The sequence below is a fragment of the Bufo gargarizans genome, unplaced genomic scaffold (genome assembly GCF_014858855.1).
Source record: "Bufo gargarizans isolate SCDJY-AF-19 unplaced genomic scaffold, ASM1485885v1 original_scaffold_2032_pilon, whole genome shotgun sequence".
Lineage (NCBI taxonomy): Eukaryota > Metazoa > Chordata > Amphibia > Anura > Bufonidae > Bufo > Bufo gargarizans.
In genome coordinates, this window is record NW_025334611.1 from 197427 (window position 1) to 218975 (window position 21549).

The window sequence follows — 21549 nt, forward strand, 5'->3', positions numbered from 1 at the left end:
ACTTTTCCTCTTTGTGTATTTTAGTGACATTTTCTTATGCTGACCTGTGACCATGGATTTTGGAGGACCTGGATCATTGATACTTCTTCTTGTTGTAACGTGTCTTATTCTATTTGCTCTGTGGTCGGAGAACAGTAAGCGGAAGGCTATGCCTCCTGGACCAACTCCACTCCCTCTTCTAGGAAACATTCTACAGCTGAACATGGATAAACTGCCTCAGTCATTATTAAAAGTGAGAACATATCATCTACTGTGTGTAACCATAATATTAATAGTATATGTTAGGGTACATTTTGGTGTTTTCTTTCCAACAGAAAAATAGGCAGTGGAAACCATAGCAAAAATCCTAGGCTGATCCTCAGGTTTCTACAGCGGGTTCACATGTTAGCACCATTGAATGGGTCTAGTCTGCAAGTGCACTTGTGCTGTGGTTAACGGTGGTTTCTTCATAAAACCAGACCAACAAGACACATGTACTTGATGTGGTTGGGAATTCTACATGTAAATATTTGGTGACCGTATGGTAAGCAGAACAAGTTTCCATTGACAACTAAGTTCTATGTTCTGTATGTACTACAACCACCATATGCTAGAGCTTGGCTATTTTGGGAAGACTCATACCAGTGAATTAAGAAAGCAGAGCACATGCACTGTCCCTCTGTATTCACATTGGAGCCCCATTCTTGAGGTAGGAGTAGGTCCTAGAATCTGGACCCTCACCTATCTGACATTTATCGCATATGTTATTGACATGCTATAAATGTCCAGATGAGACAAATTCTTTAATGTACTGTATTTATTTACCTCTTGCTACAGCTTGCCAAACGTTACGGAGATGTATTCACTGTCTATCTGGGCCCCAGAAGAGTGGTCATCTTACATGGATGTGATGCTGTTAAGGAGGCTTTAATAGACAATGCACATGTCTTCAGCAAAAGAGGGAAAGTGCCTGCAGCTTCACTAATCTTTAAGGATTTTGGTAAGCATTACCCTTAAGACTTCCACCCATGACATCAGATTACAGATGGAATTAAGGTACAATGACAATCCCACAGGATAACACACATTCAATGTCTTATATTAATAGGAGTTATTTTAAGCAATGATGAACGCTGGAGGCAGCTCCGCCGGTTTTCCCTCACCACCCTGAGAAATTTTGGAATGGGCAAAAAAAGTCTTGAGGAACGGATTCAAGAAGAAGCTCGATACCTGAGAGAGGAGTTTAGTAAAAAGAAAGGTTAGTAAGGAAAAACTTATAGCTGTTTATACTTTCTAGGTGAAATGTCATACATTGGCTAACTGATGTATTAAGCTTCATGATTAGAGTTGAGCGAACACCTGGATGTTCGGGTTCGAGAAGTTCGGCCGAACATCCCGGAAATGTTCGGGTTCGGGATCCGAACCCGATCCGAACTTCGTCCCGAACCCGAACCCCATTGAAGTCAATGGGGACCCGAACTTTTCGGCACTAAAAAGGCTGTAAAACAGCCCAGGAAAGAGCTAGAGGGCTGCAAAAGGCAGCAACATGTAGGTAAATCCCCTGCAAACAAATGTGGATAGGGAAATGAATTAAAATAAAAATTAAATAAATAAAAATTAACCAAAATCAATTGGAGAGAGGTTCCATAGCAGAGAATCTGGCTTCCCGTCACCCACCACTGGAACAGTCCATTCTCAGATATTTAGGCCCCGGCACCCAGGCAGAGGAGAGAGGTCCCGTAACAGAGAATCTGTCTTCATGTCAGCAGAGAATTAGTCTGCATGTCATAGCAGAGAATGAGGCTTCACGTCAGCCACCACTGCAACAGTCCATTGGCATATATTTAGGCCCAGCACCCAGGCAGAGGAGGGAGGTCCCGTAACAGAGAATCTGTCTTCATGTCAGCAGAGAATTAGTCTGCATGTCATAGCAGAGAATGAGGCTTCACGTCAGCCACCACTGCAACAGTCCATTGGCATATATTTAGGCCCAGCACACACACAGGCAGAGGAGAGAGGTCCCGTAACAGAGAATCTGGCTTCATGTCAGCAGAGAATCAGTCTGCATGTCATAGCAGAGAATGAGGCTTCACGTCAGCCACCACTGCAACAGTCCATTGGCATATATTTAGGCCCAGCACACACACAGGCAGAGGAGAGAGGTCCCGTAACAGAGAATCTGGCTTCATGTCAGCAGAGAATCAGTCTGCATGTCATAGCAGAGAATGAGGCTTCACGTCAGCCACCACTGCAACAGTCCATTGGCATATATTTAGGCCCAGCACCCAGGCAGAGGAGGGAGGTCCCGTAACAGAGAATCTGTCTTCATGTCAGCAGAGAATTAGTCTGCATGTCATAGCAGAGAATGAGGCTTCACGTCAGCCACCACTGCAACAGTCCATTGGCATATATTTAGGCCCAGCACACACACAGGCAGAGGAGAGAGGTCCCGTAACAGAGAATCTGGCTTCATGTCAGCAGAGAATCAGTCTGCATGTCATAGCAGAGAATGAGGCTTCACGTCACCCACCACTGCAACAGTCCATTGGCATATATTTAGGCCTAGCACACAGGCAGAGCAGAGAGGTCCCGTAACAGACAATCTGGCTTCATGTCAGCAGAGAATCAGTCTGCATGTCATAGCAGAGAATGAGGCTTCACGTCACCCACCACTGCAACAGTCCATTGGCATATATTTAGGCCTAGCACACAGGCAGAGCAGAGAGGTCCCGTAACAGACAATCTGGCTTCATGACAGCAGAGAATTAGTCTGCATGTCATAGCAGAGAATGAGGCTTCACGTCAGCCACCACTGCAACAGTCCATTGGCATATATTTAGGCCCAGCACCCAGGCAGAGGAGAGAGGTCCCGTAACAGACAATCTGGCTTCATGTCAGCAGAGAATTAGTCTGCATGTCATAGCAGAGAATCAGGCTTCACGTCAGCCACCACTGCAACAGTCCATTGTCATAAATTTAGGCCCAGCACCCAGGCAGAGGAGAGAGGTCCCGTAACAGACAATCTGGCTTCATGTCAGCAGAGAATTAGTCTGCATGTCATAGCAGAGAATGAGGCTTCACGTCAGCCACCACTGCAACAGTCCATTGGCATATATTTAGGCCTAGCACACAGGCAGAGCAGAGAGGTCCCGTAACAGACAATCTGGCTTCATGACAGCAGAGAATCAGTCTGCATGTCATAGCAGAGAATCAGGCTTCACGTCAGCCACCACTGCAACAGTCCATTGTCATAAATTTAGGCCCAGCACCCAGGCAGAGGAGAGAGGTCCCGTAACAGAGAATCTGGCTTCATGTCAGCAGAGAATCAGTCTTCATATCATAGCAGAGAATCAGGCTTCACGTCACCCACCACTGTAAGAGTCAATTTTCATAAATTTAGGCCCAGAACCCAGGCAGAGGAGAAAGGTCCCGTAACAGACAATCTGGCTTCATGTCAGCAGAGAATCAGTCTTCATATCATAGCCTAGAATCAGGCTTCACGTCACCCACCACTGTAAGAGTCAATTTTCATAAATTTAGGCCCAGAACCCAGGCAGAGGAGAAAGGTCCCGTAACAGACAATCTGGCTTCATGTCAGCAGAGAATCAGTCTTCATATCATAGCCTAGAATCAGGCTTCACGTCACCCACCACTGTAAGAGTCAATTTTCATAAATTTAGGCCCAGAACCCAGGCAGAGGAGAAAGGTCCCGTAACAGACAATCTGGCTTCATGTCAGCAGAGAATCAGTCTTCATATCATAGCAGAGAATCAGGCTTCACGTCACCCACCACTGCAACAGTCAATTGTCATAAATTTAGGCCCAGCACCCAGGCAGAGGAGAGAGCTCCCGTAACAGAGGATCTGGCTTCATGTCAGCAGAGAATCAGTCTGCATGTCATAGCAGAGAATGAGGCTTCACGTCACCCACCACTGCAACAGTCCATTGGCATATATTTAGGCCTAGCACACAGGCAGAGCAGAGAGGTCCCGTAACAGACAATCTGGCTTCATGTCAGCAGAGAATCAGTCTGCATGTCATAGCAGAGAATGAGGCTTCACGTCACCCACCACTGCAACAGTCCATTGGCATATATTTAGGCCTAGCACACAGGCAGAGCAGAGAGGTCCCGTAACAGACAATCTGGCTTCATGACAGCAGAGAATCAGTCTGCATGTCATAGCAGAGAATGAGGCTTCACGTCACCCACCACTGCAACAGTCCATTGGCATATATTTAGGCCTAGCACACAGGCAGAGCAGAGAGGTCCCGTAACAGACAATCTGGCTTCATGTCAGCAGAGAATCAGTCTGCATGTCATAGCAGAGAATGAGGCTTCACGTCACCCACCACTGCAACAGTCCATTGGCATATATTTAGGCCTAGCACACAGGCAGAGCAGAGAGGTCCCGTAACAGACAATCTGGCTTCATGACAGCAGAGAATCAGTCTGCATGTCATAGCAGAGAATGAGGCTTCACGTCACCCACCACTGCAACAGTCCATTGGCATATATTTAGGCCTAGCACACAGGCAGAGCAGAGAGGTCCCGTAACAGACAATCTGGCTTCATGTCAGCAGAGAATCAGTCTGCATGTCATAGCAGAGAATGAGGCTTCACGTCACCCACCACTGCAACAGTCCATTGGCATATATTTAGGCCTAGCACACAGGCAGAGCAGAGAGGTCCCGTAACAGACGATCTGGCTTCATGTCAGCAGAGAATCAGTCTGCATGTCATAGCAGAGAATCAGGCTTCACGTCAGCCACCACTGCAACAGTCCATGGTCATAAATTTAGGCCCAGCACCCAGGCAGAGGAGAGAGGTCCCGTAACAGACAATCTGGCTTCATGTCAGCAGAGAATTAGTCTGCATGTCATAGCAGAGAATCAGGCTTCATGTCAGCCACCACTGCAACAGTCCATTGGCATATATTTAGGCCTAGCACACAGGCAGAGGAGAGGTTCATTCAACTTTGGGTAGCATCGCAATATAATGGTAAAATGAAAATAAAATAGGATTGAATGAGGAAGTGCCCTGGAGTCCAATAATATATGGTTATGGGGAGGTAGTTAATGTCTAATCTGGACAAGGGACGGACAGGTCCTGTGGGATCCATGCCTGGTTCATTTTTATGAACGTCAGCTTGTCCACATTGGCTGTAGACAGGCGGCTGCGTTTGTCTGTAATGACGCCCCCTGCCGTGCTGAATACACGTTCAGACAAAACGCTGGCTGCCGGGCAGGCCAGCACCTCCAAGGCATAAAAGGCTAGCTCTGGCCACGTGGACAATTTAGAGACCCAGAAGTTGAATGGGGCCGAACCATCAGTCAGTACGTGGAGGGGTGTGCACACGTACTGTTCCACCATGTTAGTGAAATGTTGCCTCCTGCTAACACGTTGCGTATCAGGTGGTGGTGCAGTTAGCTGTGGCGTGTTGACAAAAGTTTTCCACATCTCTGCCATGCTAACCCTGCCCTCAGAGGAGCTGGCCGTGACACAGCTGCCTTGGCGACCTCTTGCTCCTCCTCTGCCTTGGCCTTGGGCTTCCACTTGTTCCCCTGTGACATTTGGGAATGCTCTCAGTAGCGCGTCTACCAACGTGCGCTTGTACTCGCGCATCTTCCTATCACGCTCCAGTGCAGGAAGTAAGGTGGGCACATTGTCTTTGTAGCGTGGATCCAGCAGGGTGGCAACCCAGTAGTCCGCACAGGTTAAAATGTGGGCAACTCTGCTGTCGTTGCGCAGGCACTGCAGCATGTAGTCGCTCATGTGTGCCAGGCTGCCCAGGGGTAAGGACAAGCTGTCCTCTGTGGGAGGCGTATCGTCATCGTCCTGCCTTTCCCCCCAGCCACGCACCAGTGATGGACCCGAGCTGCGTTGGGTGCCACCCCGCTGTGACCATGCTTCATCCTCATCCTCCTCCACCTCCTCCTCATCCTCGTCCTCCTCGTCCTCCAGTAGTGGGCCCTGGCTGGCCACATTTGTACCTGGCCTCTGCTGTTGCAAAAAACCTCCCTCTGAGTCACTTCGAAGAGACTGGCCTGAAAGTGCTAAAAATGACCCCTCTTCCTCATCCTCCTCCTCCTCCTCCTGGGCCACCTCCTGTTCCATCATCGCTCTAAGTGTTTTCTCAAGGAGACATAGAAGTGGTATTGTAACGCTGATAACGGTGTCATCGCCACTGGCCATGTTGGTGGAGTACTCGAAACAGCGCAACAGGGCACACAGGTCTCGCATGGAGGCCCAGTCATTGGTGGTGAAGTGGTGCTGTTCTGTAGTGCGACTGACCCGTGCGTGCTGCAGCTGAAACTCCACTATGGCCTGCTGCTGCTCGCACAGTCTGTCCAGCATGTGCAAGGTGGAGTTCCACCTGGTGGGCACGTCGCATATGAGGCGGTGAGCGGGAAGGCCGAAGTTACGCTGTAGCGCAGACAGGCGAGCAGCGGCAGGATGTGAACGCCGGAAGCGCGAACAGACGGCCCGCACTTTATGCAGCAGCTCTGACATGTCGGGGTAGTTGTGAATGAACTTCTGCACCACCAAATTCAGCACATGCGCCAAGCAAGGGATGTGCGTCAAATTGGCTAGTCCCAGAGCTGCAACGAGATTTCGCCCATTATCACACACCACCAGGCCGGGCTTGAGGCTCACCGGCAGCAACCACTCGTCGGTCTGTTGTTCAATACCCCGCCACAACTCCTGTGCGGTGTGGGGCCTGTCCCCCAAACATATGAGTTTCAGAATGGCCTGCTGACGTTTACCCCGGGCTGTGCTGAAGTTGGTGGTGAAGGTGTGTGGCTGACTGGATGAGCAGGTGGAAGAAGAGGAGGAGGAAGCCGAGAAGGAGGAGGTGGCAACAGGAGGCAAAGAATGTTGCCCTGCGATCCTTGGCGGCGGCAGGACGTGCGCCAAACAGCTCTCCGCCTGGGGCCCAGCTGCCACTACATTTACCCAGTGTGCAGTTAGGGAGATATAGCGTCCCTGGCCGTGCTTACTGGTCCACGTATCTGTGGTTAGGTGGACCTTGCTACAGATGGCGTTGCGCAGTGCACACTTGATTTTATCGGATACTTGGTTGTGCAGGGAAGGCACGGCTCTCTTGGAGAAGTAGTGCCGGCTGGGAACAACATACTGTGGGACAGCAAGCGACATGAGCTGTTTGAAGCTGTCTGTGTCCACCAGCCTAAATGACAGCATTTCATAGGCCAGTAGTTTAGAAATGCTGGCATTCAGGGCCAGGGATCGAGGGTGGCTAGGTGGGAATTTACGCTTTCTATCAAATGTTTGTGAGATGGAGAGCTGAACGCTGGCGTGTGACATGGTTGAGACGCTTGGTGACGGAGGTGGTGGTGGTGGTGTTGGTGGTACATCCCCTGTTTGCTGGGCGGCAGGTGCCAACGTTCCTCCAGAGGCGGAGGAAGAGGCCGAGGCGGCAGCAGCAGAATAGGCCGAGGCGGCAGCAGCAGAAGAGGTAGCAGGGGGAGCCTGAGTGACTTCCTTGGTTTTAAGGTGTTTACTCCACTGCAGTTCATGCTTTGCATGCAGGTGCCTGGTCATGCAGGTTGTGCTCAGGTTCAGAACGTTAATGCCTCGCTTCAGGCTCTGATGGCACAGCGTGCAAACCACTCGGGTCTTGTCGTCAGCACATTGTTTGAAGAAGTGCCATGCCAGGGAACTCCTTGAAGCTGCCTTTGGGGTGCTCGGTCCCAGATGGCGGCGGTCAGTAGCAGGCGGAGTCTCTTGGCGGCGGGTGTTCTGCTTTTGCCCACTGCTCCCTCTTTTGCTACGCTGTTGGCTCGGTCTCACCACTGCCTCTTCCTCCGAACTGTGAAAGTCAGTGGCACGACCTTCATTCCATGTGGGGTCTAGGACCTCATCGTCCCCTGCATCGTCTTCCACCCAGTCTTGATCCCTGACCTCCTGTTCAGTCTGCACACTGCAGAAAGACGCAGCAGTTGGCACCTGTGTTTCGTCATCATCAGAGACATGCTGAGGTGGTATTCCCATGTCCTCATCATCAGGAAACATAAGTGGTTGTGCGTCAGTGCATTCTATGTCTTTCACCGCTGGGGAAGGGCTAGGTGGATGCCCTTGGGAAACCCTGCCAGCGGAGTCTTCAAACAGCATAAGAGACTGCTGCATAACTTGAGGCTGAGACAGTTTCCCTGGTATGCATGGGGGTGATGTGACAGACTGATGGGGTTGGTTTTCAGGCGCCATCTGTGCGCTTTCTGCAGAAGACTGGGTGGGAGATAATGTGAACGTGCTGGATCCACTGTCGGCCACCCAATTGACTAATGCCTGTACCTGCTCAGGCCTTACCATCCTTAGAACGGCATTGGGCCCCACCATATATCGCTGTAAATTCTGGCGGCTACTGGGACCTGAGGTAGTTGGTACACTAGGACGTGTGGATGTGGCAGAACGGCCACGTCCTCTCCCAGCACCAGAGGGTCCACTAACACCACCACGACCATGTCCACGTCCGCGTCCCTTACTAGATGTTTTTCTCATTGTTATGGTTCACCACAACAACAAATATATTATTTGGCCCAATGTATTGTATTCAAATTCAGCGGGATATAAATTTGAGGCCTAGTATTTAGGCGCTGGGTGACCGGTATGGATTTAGTGACAGAATTAGACTTGGAAATGCACAGAAGCGTGTGTGTGAAGTTATTCTGAATGACCCAATGTGCACCTTGAATATTATATACCCTTTTTGGGATAGATTTCAAATAGCTCTGATATAGCAGGAACCACTAAATTATGAAATTGCTAAATTGGGAATTGTACTTCAACCCAGAACAAAAAATGTGCTTTGACGGGCACTAAATAACTTTCCCAGCTACAACAGGACAGCGGTAACGAGAGATTTAGAGGGATTTAAATTTGAGGCCTAGTATTTAGGCGCTGGGTCACCGGTATGGATTTAGTGACAGAATTAGACTTGGAAATGCACAGAAGCGTGTGTGTGAAGTTATTCTGAATGACCCTATGTGCACCTTCAATATTATATACCCTTTTAGGGATAGATTTCAAATAGCTCTGATATAGCAGAAACCACTAAATTATGAAATTGCTAAATTGGGAATTGTACTTCAACCCAGAACAAAAAATGTGCTTTGACGGGCACTAAATAACTTTCCCAGCTACAACAGGACAGCGGTAACGAGAGATTTAGAGGGATTTAAATTTGAGGCCTAGTATTTAGGCGCTGGGTCACCGGTATGGATTTAGTGACAGAATTAGACTTGGAAATGCACAGAAGCGTGTGTGTGAAGTTATTCTGAATGACCCTATGTGCACCTTCAATATTATATACCCTTTTAGGGATAGATTTCAAATAGCTCTGATATAGCAGAAACCACTAAATTATGAAATTGCTAAATTGGGAATTGTACTTCAACCCAGAACAAAAAATGTGCTTTGACGGACACTAAATATCTTGCCCAGCAACAACAGTACAGCGGTGGGTAACGAGAGATTTAGAGGGATTTAAATTTGAGGCCTAGTATTTAGGCGCTGGGTGACAGGTATGGGTTTAGTGACAGAATTAGACTTGAAAATACACAGTAGCGGGTGTGTGTGAAGTTATTCTGAATGACCCAATGTGCACCTTCAATATTATATACCCTTTTTGGGATAGATTTCAAATAGCTCTGATATAGCAGGAACCACTAAATTATGAAATTGCTAAATTGGGAATTGTACTTCAACCCAGAACAAAAAATGTGCTTTGACGGACACTAAATATCTTGCCCAGCAACAACAGTACAGCGGTGGGTAACGAGAGATTTAGAGGGATTTAAATTTGAGGCCTAGTATTTAGGCGCTGGGTCACCGGTATGGATTTAGTGACAGAATTAGACTTGGAAATGCACAGAAGCGTGTGTGTGAAGTTATTCTGAATGACCCTATGTGCACCTTCAATATTATATACCCTTTTTGGGATAGATTTCAAATAGCTCTGATATAGCAGAAACCACTAAATTATGAAATTGCTAAATTGGGAATTGTACTTCAACCCAGAACAAAAAATGTGCTTTGACGGACACTAAATAACTTGCCCAGCAACAACAGTACAGCGGTGGGTAACGAGAGATTTAGAGGGAATTAAATTTGAGGCCTAGTATTTAGGCGCTGGGTCACCGGTATGGATTTAGTGACAGAATTAGACTTGGAAATACACAGTAGCGGGTGTGTGTGAAGTTATTCTGAATGACCCTATGTGCACCTTCAATATTATATACCCTTTTAGGGATAGATTTCAAATAGCTCTGATATAGCAGAAACCACTAAATTATGAAATTGCTAAATTGGGAATTGTACTTCAACCCAGAACAAAAAATGTGCTTTGACGGACACTAAATATCTTGCCCAGCAACAACAGTACAGCGGTGGGTAACGAGAGATTTAGAGGGAATTAAATTTGAGGCCTAGTATTTAGGCGCTGGGTCACCGGTATGGATTTAGTGACAGAATTAGACTTGGAAATACACAGTAGCGGGTGTGTGTGAAGTTATTCTGAATGACCCTATGTGCACCTTCAATATTATATACCCTTTTTGGGATAGATTTCAAATAGCTCTGATATAGCAGGAACCACTAAATTATGAAATTGCTAAATTGGGAATTGTACTTCAACCCAGAACAAAAAATGTGCTTTGACGGGCACTAAATAACTTTCCCAGCTACAACAGGACAACGGTAACGAGAGATTTAGAGGGATTTAAATTTGAGGCCTAGTATTTAGGCGCTGGGTGACAGGTATGGGTTTAGTGACAGAATTAGACTTGGAAATACACAGTAGCGGGTGTGTGTGAAGTTATTCTGAATGACCCTATGTGCACCTTCAATATTATATACCCTTTTTGGGATAGATTTCAAATAGCTCTGATATAGCAGAAACCACTAAATTATGAAATTGCTAAATTGGGAATTGTACTTCAACCCAGAACAAAAAATGTGCTTTGACGGACACTAAATATCTTGCCCAGCAACAACAGTACAGCGGTGGGTAACGAGAGATTTAGAGGGAATTAAATTTGAGGCCTAGTATTTAGGCGCTGGGTCACCGGTATGGATTTAGTGACAGAATTAGACTTGGAAATACACAGTAGCGGGTGTGTGTGAAGTTACTCTGAATGACCCTATGTGCACCTTCAATATTATATACCCTTTTTGGGATAGATTTCAAAGAGCTCTGATATAGCAGGAACCACTAAATTATGAAATTGCTAAATTGGGAATTGTATTTCAACCCAGAACAAGAAATGTGCTTGAACGGACACTAAATAACTCGCCCAGCTACAGCACTAGGGACAGATTTAGCTGGATATAAATTTGAGGCCTAGTATTTAGGCGCTGGGTGACCGGTATGGATTTAGTGACAGAATTAGACTGGGATATGGCCAAAAAATGAACAGACTATTGCTGGTTAAATGCACTTGGTGTGACAGCTTCACCCTGATGTAGGCTTTAGCCAAAAAACAACCACACCATTGAGGGTTAAATGCACTTGGTGACAGGCGCAGCTTGCCCCTGATTTTGTATATGGCCAAAAAATGAACAGACTATTGCTGGTTAAATGCACTTGGTGTGACAGCTTCACCCTGATGTAGGCTTTAGCCAAAAAACAACCACACCATTGAGGGTTAAATGCACTTGGTGACAGGCGCAGCTTGCCCCTGATTTTGTATATGGCCAAAAAATGAACAGACTATTGCTGGTTAAATGCACTTGGTGTGACAGCTTCACCCTGATGTAGGCTTTAGCCAAAAAACAACCACACCATTGAGGGTTAAATGCACTTGGTGACAGGCGCAGCTTGCCCCTGATTTTGTATATGGCCAAAAAATGAACAGACTATTGCTGGTTAAATGCACTTGGTGTGACAGCTTCACCCTGATGTAGGCTTTAGCCAAAAAACAACCACACCATTGAGGGTTAAATGCACTTGGTCGCAGCTTGTGCTGGCGCACCACAAGACACAAAATGGCCGCCGATCACCCCAGAAAAATGAGACTGACAAACGGTCTGTGCAGCCTAAAAACAGTGAGCAATTGAGGATCAGCAGCTCAATGATCCACAGCTGCAGATCGATCAGTTAATCAAGTCCTTTGGAGGAGTTAATCTGCCTAATCTCGCCCTACTGTCGCAGCCGCAACCTCTCCCTACGCTAATCAGAGCAGAGTGACGGGCGGCGCTATGTGACTCCAGCTTAAATAGAGGCTGGGTCACATGGTGCTCTGGCCAATCACAGCCATGCCAATAGTAGGCATGGCTGTGATGGCCTCTTGGGGCAAGTAGTATGACGCTTGTTGATTGGCTGCTTTGCAGCCTTTCAAAAAGCGCCAAGAAAGCGTCACAAAAGCGCGAAGAAAGCGACGAACACCGAACCCGAACCCGGACTTTTACGAAAATGTCCGGGTTCGGGTCCGTGTCACGGACACCCCAAAATTCGGTACGAACCCGAACTATACAGTTCGAGTTCGCTCATCCCTATTCATGATGCAACAGTGTGGAATGAGATCCTAAGCTCCCTCTACTGGTGACCGAAGACAGACAGAATTCTGTTATTTAAAGGGAGTTTTTCAATTTACTTACTGTATGCCCAATAAACCATTAGAAGCAACATGTAGTGCACTTCCATCACCATCACCTTCTGACCGTTGACACCTTCTTATTGGTGAGTAACAAAAGTTTTATTTGTAATGTAAATTAGTTGGTAAGTAAGTAAGGTATGGTTTTAAATGGCCGGAAGTGTACTACAATAGCTTATTGGACATACTACTTGAAAAACTCCATTTACTGTAAATTGTTTTTTGCACTTATCTTCAATCCACAGGACAGGCAATAAGTAGAGATGAGCGAAGTTTTCAAAAAAATGGGTTCGGACACTTCGGTGATTTGCCCCCCCAAAAAATTTGATATGAATTTATTTGTGATGAAGCGCATTAAAAATCCGCTATTTCCCGGCTGCAGAGAGGCTATATATCGGTGTAAAGCACTGTGCATCGCAGAAACATGCATAGCTAGTCCGCTGTGGTAGTGAAACAGTTACTGTGCGTCGGTATGACAGGCAGTAGACAGGCGTCATTGCTAGAATCACTTCACACTTTACTTATTTGGTTAGTTACGGGGCTAAAACTGACCAAATAACCAATAAGTGTGAACTCAGCCTTAGAGGTCAATGTTAACATCAGGTATAAAGAACCGTGCAGTGGCCCAAGATTCTACTATAGAGTGAAAGAGCGCACTCCTTTTACATCGTCGTGAAGCCACGCCCTCATCGCCACCGGGGGGAGGGGCTTCACAGTAGTTATTAACCCCTTTCAGCAGTCCCCCCTTCAGTGAATGGGGGAGTGCTGAAAGGGGTTTATAACTACAGTTAAGGGCCTAGCCGTCTAGGCAACCCCACAGATCACCCTAACCTATGGTCAGCCTAATTTAAAACCCCCAACTATAAACTAATCACAGATTCTGCTGCTGTGGTCATAATACAATTAAAAAATACCTCAAGTTTTGCTCCTAAACTGAGTTTAACCTTTTCACAACTTATCCCAGGTTTTCCTTGTGATCCGACTTACTTTTTGTCCTTGGCGGTTTCCAACATGATTTGTTCCATTGTTTTTGGTGAACGTTTTGACTATGAAGACAAAAAATTTCTTGGACTTCTTGCCTTGTTGAAGGAAACTTTTGGTATATTAAGCTCGGGGGCTGGTCAGGTACGCATTTGAGTATTTCTTTGTTAGATTCTTAATCTTCTTTCTTGTTTTTCATTAAAGGGGTTGTCTCACCTCGCTATTTCAGGCTGAGGCTGCTGGCTAGCTCTGCACTTTCTGCTCTGTAGGAGAGTGGTGACTGTAAGGTTGAATGATGGCACAAGCAAGTAGCTAGGATGATGCCGCCCCTTGCCTGTGAGTGCACGCTCCTGAAGCGGACAATGAATCATATTCACTAGCAGCTTTAGCGCTGAGGACCTTCTCCAGATCGTGACAACCAGCTAGTTATAGTAATTCTGGTTGCCACAATCTGTCATTATTTTGCCATGCTGTCCCCCCAGGGCCAGCTCCAGGTTCATGTGGGCCCTTAGGCGATAAATCTCAGTGGGCCCTGTTGTGGCATTTGTCAAATGTCACCATGGCATCTGAGAGTGTTGAAAAAAGGAAGCGCGGGCTTCCTGCTCAGACACGCCTTCCCCCAGCAGAAATCGGGGAAAGCACCCTGTTCTAAAAATGAGCCGCAGCCTGTACTAGGCTTCCAGGCTCATTGTTAGTATATCCCAGGTCAGGCCACTAGGTGGCAGCACTAAACTGTGATATATTATTTCTATAGAGAATAATGGAGCAAATTCCATTATTCTGTATAAATTGCAATCTGATGAAAAGTAATTTAAAAAAGTAAAAAAAAAGTTTGGAAAATATAAAAAAACAAAAAATTAATTAAAATCACTTTCCACAAAAATGAACAAAAAAATAATAAAGTTATAGGCATTGTTGTGACGAACTGCGACCGCCGCGGCCACAATACGTCACAAAACCGTCACAGCGCCCCTAGTGGTCAATCCGCAAACAGGCCTCCCAGCCACTTTCAGCACACCGACAGTCTAACTTGAGTCCGTACAGTCGATAGGCTGAAAGCGCAGGGAGTGGACCGCCGATTGACCGCAAGTAAGCGTGTGACGAACTGGACCGGAACCACACACCGGGTAGTTTAACTGCCACCACCTTGCAATTTATGGGAGCAAGGAACCCACTATCGAGATAACACAACCGAGTAGCTTTCTCTTCGGAGAGGCTAGGGTAAGTTTTTGCAGTGTTTGAAAACAGGCATATGGCTAGAGAAATGACTTGGAGGTCATTTATTATATATCTATATACAATACAAATTATCACGATGCACAGTAATTATAACACAATAATCAAGGAAAGTATAGTCCAATAAACAAAAGGGAGAAAAGAAAATACTTAGTTTCCGCAGAAAAGATGTCCGTTGGTGAAATAGTCCGTTGCAGGGATAAAGTCCAAGAAGCCTTTGTCCAGTGTAATATGCCTTCAGCCCACGGGTTCTCTGGCTGAGGCCCTCTTCAGGTGTTAAAAGTGGAGAACTCCTTTAGCAGATTCTAGGTCTTTGTTATAAAGGCTCCCAGAATCAAGGCGGGGAATTGAGAGTCCGCCTGCTGGGCAGGCTGTATTCCTGAGGTGAATGTCAGTTCTGAAATATGGCATGTGCCATATCGCGGGATGTCTCCGCTGTACACAAGTAACAAGCACATATTCACATTCCCCACAAAATATGGAGTTCAGGGATACCAAATATTACTATTATAACTGGTTCTATGATGGGGTAACACCATAACTTTACCTGGGCACATCTTAGAGTTATGTTTGTCCTATGTAAACGTCCAGTGAATTCTGAGTGACACGATGATGTAATTTTTACGTCCGTAAGATGCATGGGCTCTCTTAAAAAGGTAAAAATCATATCTCAGATTCATGTTGCAATCTGGGAAACCTTGGTGCCGGCCTGTCTGCAGCAAGCTAGCTTACAGACCCTTATGGCAGCGACACCATATGGCTCCCCCCAGGTGCAGTCTTCACACCTAGCTGTGATATCTCTTCAGAAAGGGAAGTTCTTTTGTCAACCTGAGGAAGCCAGCTGTAATTGCGTTATCTGCTGGGCATCTATTGACTGACTTGAACAAAAGGACTATGTTGTTCTCTGGGTACAACAGAAGGACAGAAGGAGACGCTCTGAATAATCAAATTGTAGGTTCTGGGGCCTAGGGAAATAATTACTGTTTAATAGACCTACTGTTCAATAAGGCAGAGTAATATTGATAATATTGGGAGGACAGTTCAATATTCTCGCGGATCATCCGTGACAATTGTCATATGCAAAAACACCCATACTATTAAAATATAAAAAAGTTAGCCCATATAGTGAAAGATGTAAAAAAAAAAAAGGCTGATTTGCCGTTTTTTCATCACTTTACCTCCCAAGAAAATGTATTAAAAAGTGATCAATTCATACACCCCCCAAAATGTTATTGTAAAAAAAAGACAAATTTCCCTCAAATGAGCCCCCACATATATCTGTAGACATAACTATAAAAAAGTTATGGGGGTCTGTTACGGTTGCCACCTTTCCCAACAAAAAATAATAGTTACACAATTTAAAAAGGTTGGTGTGTCCATTTAAGTTTTTTTTTAGCCTCTATTGTTGAAATGATTATGCTGGGATTCAAACTCATAGCGTTCTACATTAAAGTTAAGAACCTTAATGACTGGGCTATAGAGCTTCATATTAACCTGCTGTACATATATTATGGCTAAAAACCTCAGTAGTAGTTTCCCACATAATATGCATTCATATATATCAGAAGTATGGTTTTATATATATATATATATATATATATATATATATATATAGCCAAGAATATCCGCAGCACTCCTTGAAGTAAAAAATTTTTTGTAGTTTTATTCACACAAAAATTAGACAACGTTTCGGTTCTCTCACAGAACCTTTCTGAAGTCAGGTGAGAGGTGTGAATAAAACTACACATTTTTTTATACTTCAAGGAGTGCTGCGGATTTTCTTGGCTGTTTAACGTCCTGAATCGAGGGACCACCGCGGGCACCTTACAGCTACAGCTGTATATTAAGGGAGTGCTGCCTGACTTTTTCTATGGATATATATATATTTGTAATTACTCATTTATTTTGTGCCATACATTTTTTTACAATTACAAAAAATATATAAAATTATACTTCTGCTGTATAGGAATACCTAATACATGAGAAACTAATATGAGGTTTTTCTAGCACAGGTTGTCATTGAGCTTCATAGCTCAGTGGTTAAGGTTCTTGCATCTAATATAGAAGGTTGGGAGTTCAAATCCTAGCAGAAACATTTTAGAAATAGAGGCTAAATTAAACTTAAATGCACTGGGTGTCCCCAAGCATACTGATAATGCTTGGGGATACCCCTTTCATGTTCATAGTACTGACTCCATGTATGGACATAGCCATATATGGAGTCAGAGCAGGGACTCCTAAGTCGGGAACTAGAGTCCTGAGTGTTCAGTAACACTGGTAGATTCCCCGTACAGAGATCTTCAGCATAGACTTGAGTGGGCCGCCGGGTGCTGACGCCAGCCCTGTGTTTTTATACCATAGTAAAAAAGTTCTTGCATCCCGTCCTTGATCTCAACTCATATATTCTCTCCCTTCACCCTGCCCCCTATTCATAGCCAAACTTAAATTCAGCCCTCTCCATGAAGGGTTTGCTCTGGAGTGCACCTTCTCCCACTGATAACAGTGGCTTCCCGCAGCTCTGCCTGACCTCTGATGTTAGCAGTGTTTCAAATCTCCAGCAGCCGCCTTACTAATTGTCATCTATCAGAAGATGGCATCTAGCAGGGATTGGAGCTGCTCTAGCTGTGTAAAACAGCTTCAGGCCTCTTGCACACGACCGTATGGCTTTTTCAGTATTTTGCGGTCCATTTTTAATGGATCCATTGTTCAGTTTTATGTTTCCGTTGTGTTTGTTTCCGTTCCTTAGTTCCGCAAAAAGTCTCTATATGGTTCCCGTATGAGATCCGTTGTTTGGGGATCGCAAACAGAAACATAATATTTTTAATCATTATTGTAATGTACAGTAATGTGTTTTAACAGTATACACATGGGCAAAGTGGGCATGGGTCTGCAAAATACAGATGTGTTCCGTATGTATTCTGTATTTTTTGTGGACCCATTGACTTGAATGGAGCCGTGGATCATTATTTGCGGGCAATAATAGGATAAGTTCTATCTTTCAGCGGAACGGATATACGGAAACACGGAAACGGAATGCATACGGAGTGCATTCTGTTTTTTTTGCAGAACCGATAAAATTAATGGTTCCCCATACGGAATCCGCAAAAACGGAACGGAAACGGAAAAAAAAAAACGTTTGTGTGCAAGAGGCCTTACTGTAATGTACTGTAATGTTTGTAAACAGTAAACACATGGGCAAAGTGGGCATGGATGCGCAAAATACGGATGACATAACGATGTGTTCCATATGCATTCCGTATTTTTTGCGGACCCATTTACTTGAGTAGAGCGGATATACGGAAATATGGAAACGGAATGCACACGGAGTACAAATGAAATGAATGGTTCCACATACGGACCGCAAACGGAAACTGCAAAAACGGAACGGAAATGGAAAAAAAAATAAGTTTGTGTGTAAGAGATACCCCTGCCTCTGAGCTGTTTTACTGCAGACTATAAGCAGATATGAGGTGGCTGGGAATGTGAGCCTGTGCGCACTCCTGTGATTCCGGCCACCAGACAGGCCGTATCTGTTTCTTACTGTGCGCAAACGCAGTAGGGATATATCAGGACAACGACGTGGCGCAAACACACCGGCCAGGACACTTACATGAAGAACAACAAGGTTCCTCCTCTTCACTGAGCCCCCCTTTCAGACTACCATCTCTTACCTGTAAATGGCCACGAGAGGTCAGTAGAGTCCCTTAATTAGCAGCTATCTCCTCAGTCCGACGACTACACTAATCATTTTTTTCCTAGTTCTTTTCCTCTCTGTTGCTCGTGAACATCCAAGCCTTCTCGGATGTTCACAAGCAACTGAGAGGGAAATAACTAGGAAAAAAATGATTAGTGTAGTCGTCGGACTGAGGCGATAGCTGCTAATTAAGGGACTCTACTGATCTCTTGTGGCCATTTACAGGAAATACATGGTCGTCTGAAAGGGGGGCTCAGTGAAGAGGAGGAACCTTGTTGTTCTTCATGTGAGTGTCCTGGCCGGTGTGTTTGCGCCACGTCGTTGTCCTGATATATCCCTACTACATTGCCTTTGGGGAAGACTGGGCATCTTCTCCCGAATTTTTGGATACTTTGGCAGCATAAACCGACAAGTGGACACACGAGTTCGATAAACCTACAGTAACGTTGTGCCTATTGACAGCACAACTTTTTAAGGTGAGCCTCCATTTTATAGTTCTTTTAACCAGTCTTACACTACCCTATGGCTTGCAGTCTTTGAGGCCTTGTGACACTAATGTTGTAAGTACATCTGGAGGCATATGACAAAAAGTAGTGATGATAGACTCAGCATGCTTGAAAAATGTTGTAGCTGAAACGTCCCAGATTTGCACATGTTGGACTGACCCAATAAGGTCACCGTTTTCTGGAGATGCTGATGTCATTGCTATTTTTGGAAGTAGACTCAACAGCTTTGTCTGTATGGAATCCTGAAATACAGAATGTAGATAATTACTTGAGGGAAGTTGGTAATGATGATTTCTTCTGGTTATCTTTAGAAAAGTATTAAAGATATTATTGTTTTTATCTCCCGTACAGCTACTTAACGCCTTCCCCAATCTCCTCACTAAAATCCCTGGACAACATCAGAGGATATTCCAAAATATTTCAACTCTGAAATCATTTGTATTGGACAAAGTGAAGGCACATCAAGGAACATTGGACCAGAACTGTCCCAGAGATTTTATAGATTGTTTTCTTATAAAGATGGAAGAGGTGAGAAAATGGGAATGGAGATGGTTAAAGGGTTTCTGTCATCAGAAAAATCGTTATGTAGCTGGCTGACATGAGCGATGTGCTAATGTCAGCAGAACATGACTGTATGACTTATATCTATCTGCTTGCCGCCGTTCCCTCAAAATAAAGACTTTTATAATATGCTAATGAGCCTCTAGGTGCTAGTGGGGCGTTGCTGCAGCACCTAGAGGCTCCGTCTTCTCACCCTTTGGCACGCCTATGTCCAGTTGATTGACATCCTAGTTCTCCTAAGTGCCCCCGAAATCCTGCGCGTGCGCCGTCCCGTTTAGTATTCGGCGCAATCGCAGTAAGTGAAGGGCACTCTCCTGCTGCCGTCTTCATTCACTGTGCCTGCACTGAATATTAAACGGGACGGCGCAGGCGCGGGACTTTACAGGCACAGAGGAGAACTAGGATGTCAATCAACTGGACATGGGCATGCCAAAGGGTGAGAAGACAGAGCCTCTAGGTGTTACAGCAATGCCCCACTAGCACCTAGAGTAAGCCTCTAGCATATTATTAAAGTCTATATTTTGAGGGATCGGCAGCAGGCAGGGAGATATACGTCATACAGTCATGTTCTGCTGACATTAGCACATCGCTCATGTCAGCCAGCTACATAAGGCCAGAGGAGTCAACTTAAGTGCTTAGGCTAAAAACCAAGTAGCAGGAGCCACCAACCATTATGTTTCATATAATGATTGAAGAAGGAGGGCAGGTGGAGATGGGGCATAGTTAAAGTCAGATGGGCAAAGTGAAGTTTGTGGGTTGCAAACTAAGTAATAGGATCCACCAACCGTTATGTTTCATATATACTATAGTAGTGATTTTCTGAGGCCTTGAGGCCTCAAAATCCCCTTAGACATTATGATATTGGTCCTGCTGCATGTTCCACAGTCAAGGCCCAAGTTCTCATAGAAGGTAAAAATGAGTAAAAACTGAGTTATCTTATTGGCTTAACATTCTGTAGTATGGGGTTAGAAGGGCTAATGTGACGTCACAACATCATCACACAGGCTGGGCACGGTGACATCATCAGTGATTACATCACCACACATGGCTAGCGTTCAGTGCGCCAGAGATTTGGCACGTTTTCTTTAATCAAGAAGGCTGCAAACGGATGAGGTATCAATTTTTTTGTTTAACTCCTGATTAACCCCTGAAAGGCCTCAACATCAATGTTAGATGCTGCGATCATAGTTGAACGCGACATCTGAGGGGTTCAGTGACAGGGGGGCGATCACTGTTCCCTGTCATTGCACCCACTACATACAATGAAAGGCAATTTATGACAAAGTAATTTGTAACTAATCAAATTTCTTTGCGAACTTTGTCGAAGCAGCCAAATCAAATTTTTTATAACTTTGCTCATCTCTAGATACAGCCACATCCTTTCAGGTCACAAGTTGAACACAGAATGGCATTTCTTCCTTCTGAGCATGAGGACCTGTCTTCATATTGCATCCTGATTGACTGATTAGGCTGTATGTCAGCCTCTGCTCTGAGCCCTCCCCCACCCTCATGTATTCCTTTATTTTCTTCCTCCTTCCTGATTTTTCCCGCCAATTTTCACAGTAAAGCGGTGATGGGCGATTTTTTTAAATTCACCCAAAAAGGAGTGTCAAATGTTTGGATTCGTTTGGCAGACAAGTTTTCATGAAATTCGTAATGAATCTGATTAGAATCGATTCTCATCTTTAGCGCTTACTATAAATGATACATTTGTCATATAATTTATGGTTTATGTTAAAAAATAATTTTTGTTTGTACCTCCAGGAAAAGGGAAACCCTAACACCGAGTTCCACTTTGATAACATGTTTGTCACTGTTTTGAACCTCTTCTTTGCTGGCACAGAAACAACAAGCACTACATTGAGACACAGCTTCAGAATCCTGACCAAGCATCGAGACATACAAGGTATTGTTTATTGAATTATACATTACATGACATACATATATGTATTTGTTAGGATATACTGTAGTTTTTCTAAATTC

At 45.1% G+C, this 21549-nt stretch overlaps 1 protein-coding gene across 1 annotated transcript in view; it reads left to right on the forward strand.

Moving 5' to 3' along the window:
* The window catches only part of LOC122923879 (cytochrome P450 2G1-like), a 57717-nt gene that overhangs the window by 7542 nt on the left and 28626 nt on the right, over positions 1 to 21549 (forward strand). The window contains exons 2-7 of the mRNA XM_044274729.1: positions 25 to 232; positions 817 to 979; positions 1088 to 1237; positions 13553 to 13713; positions 19357 to 19533; positions 21331 to 21472. Of these exons, the coding sequence (XP_044130664.1) occupies positions 53 to 232; positions 817 to 979; positions 1088 to 1237; positions 13553 to 13713; positions 19357 to 19533; positions 21331 to 21472 (973 nt within the window). The 5' untranslated portion in view covers positions 25 to 52. The remainder of the gene's footprint in view (positions 1 to 24; positions 233 to 816; positions 980 to 1087; positions 1238 to 13552; positions 13714 to 19356; positions 19534 to 21330; positions 21473 to 21549) is intronic.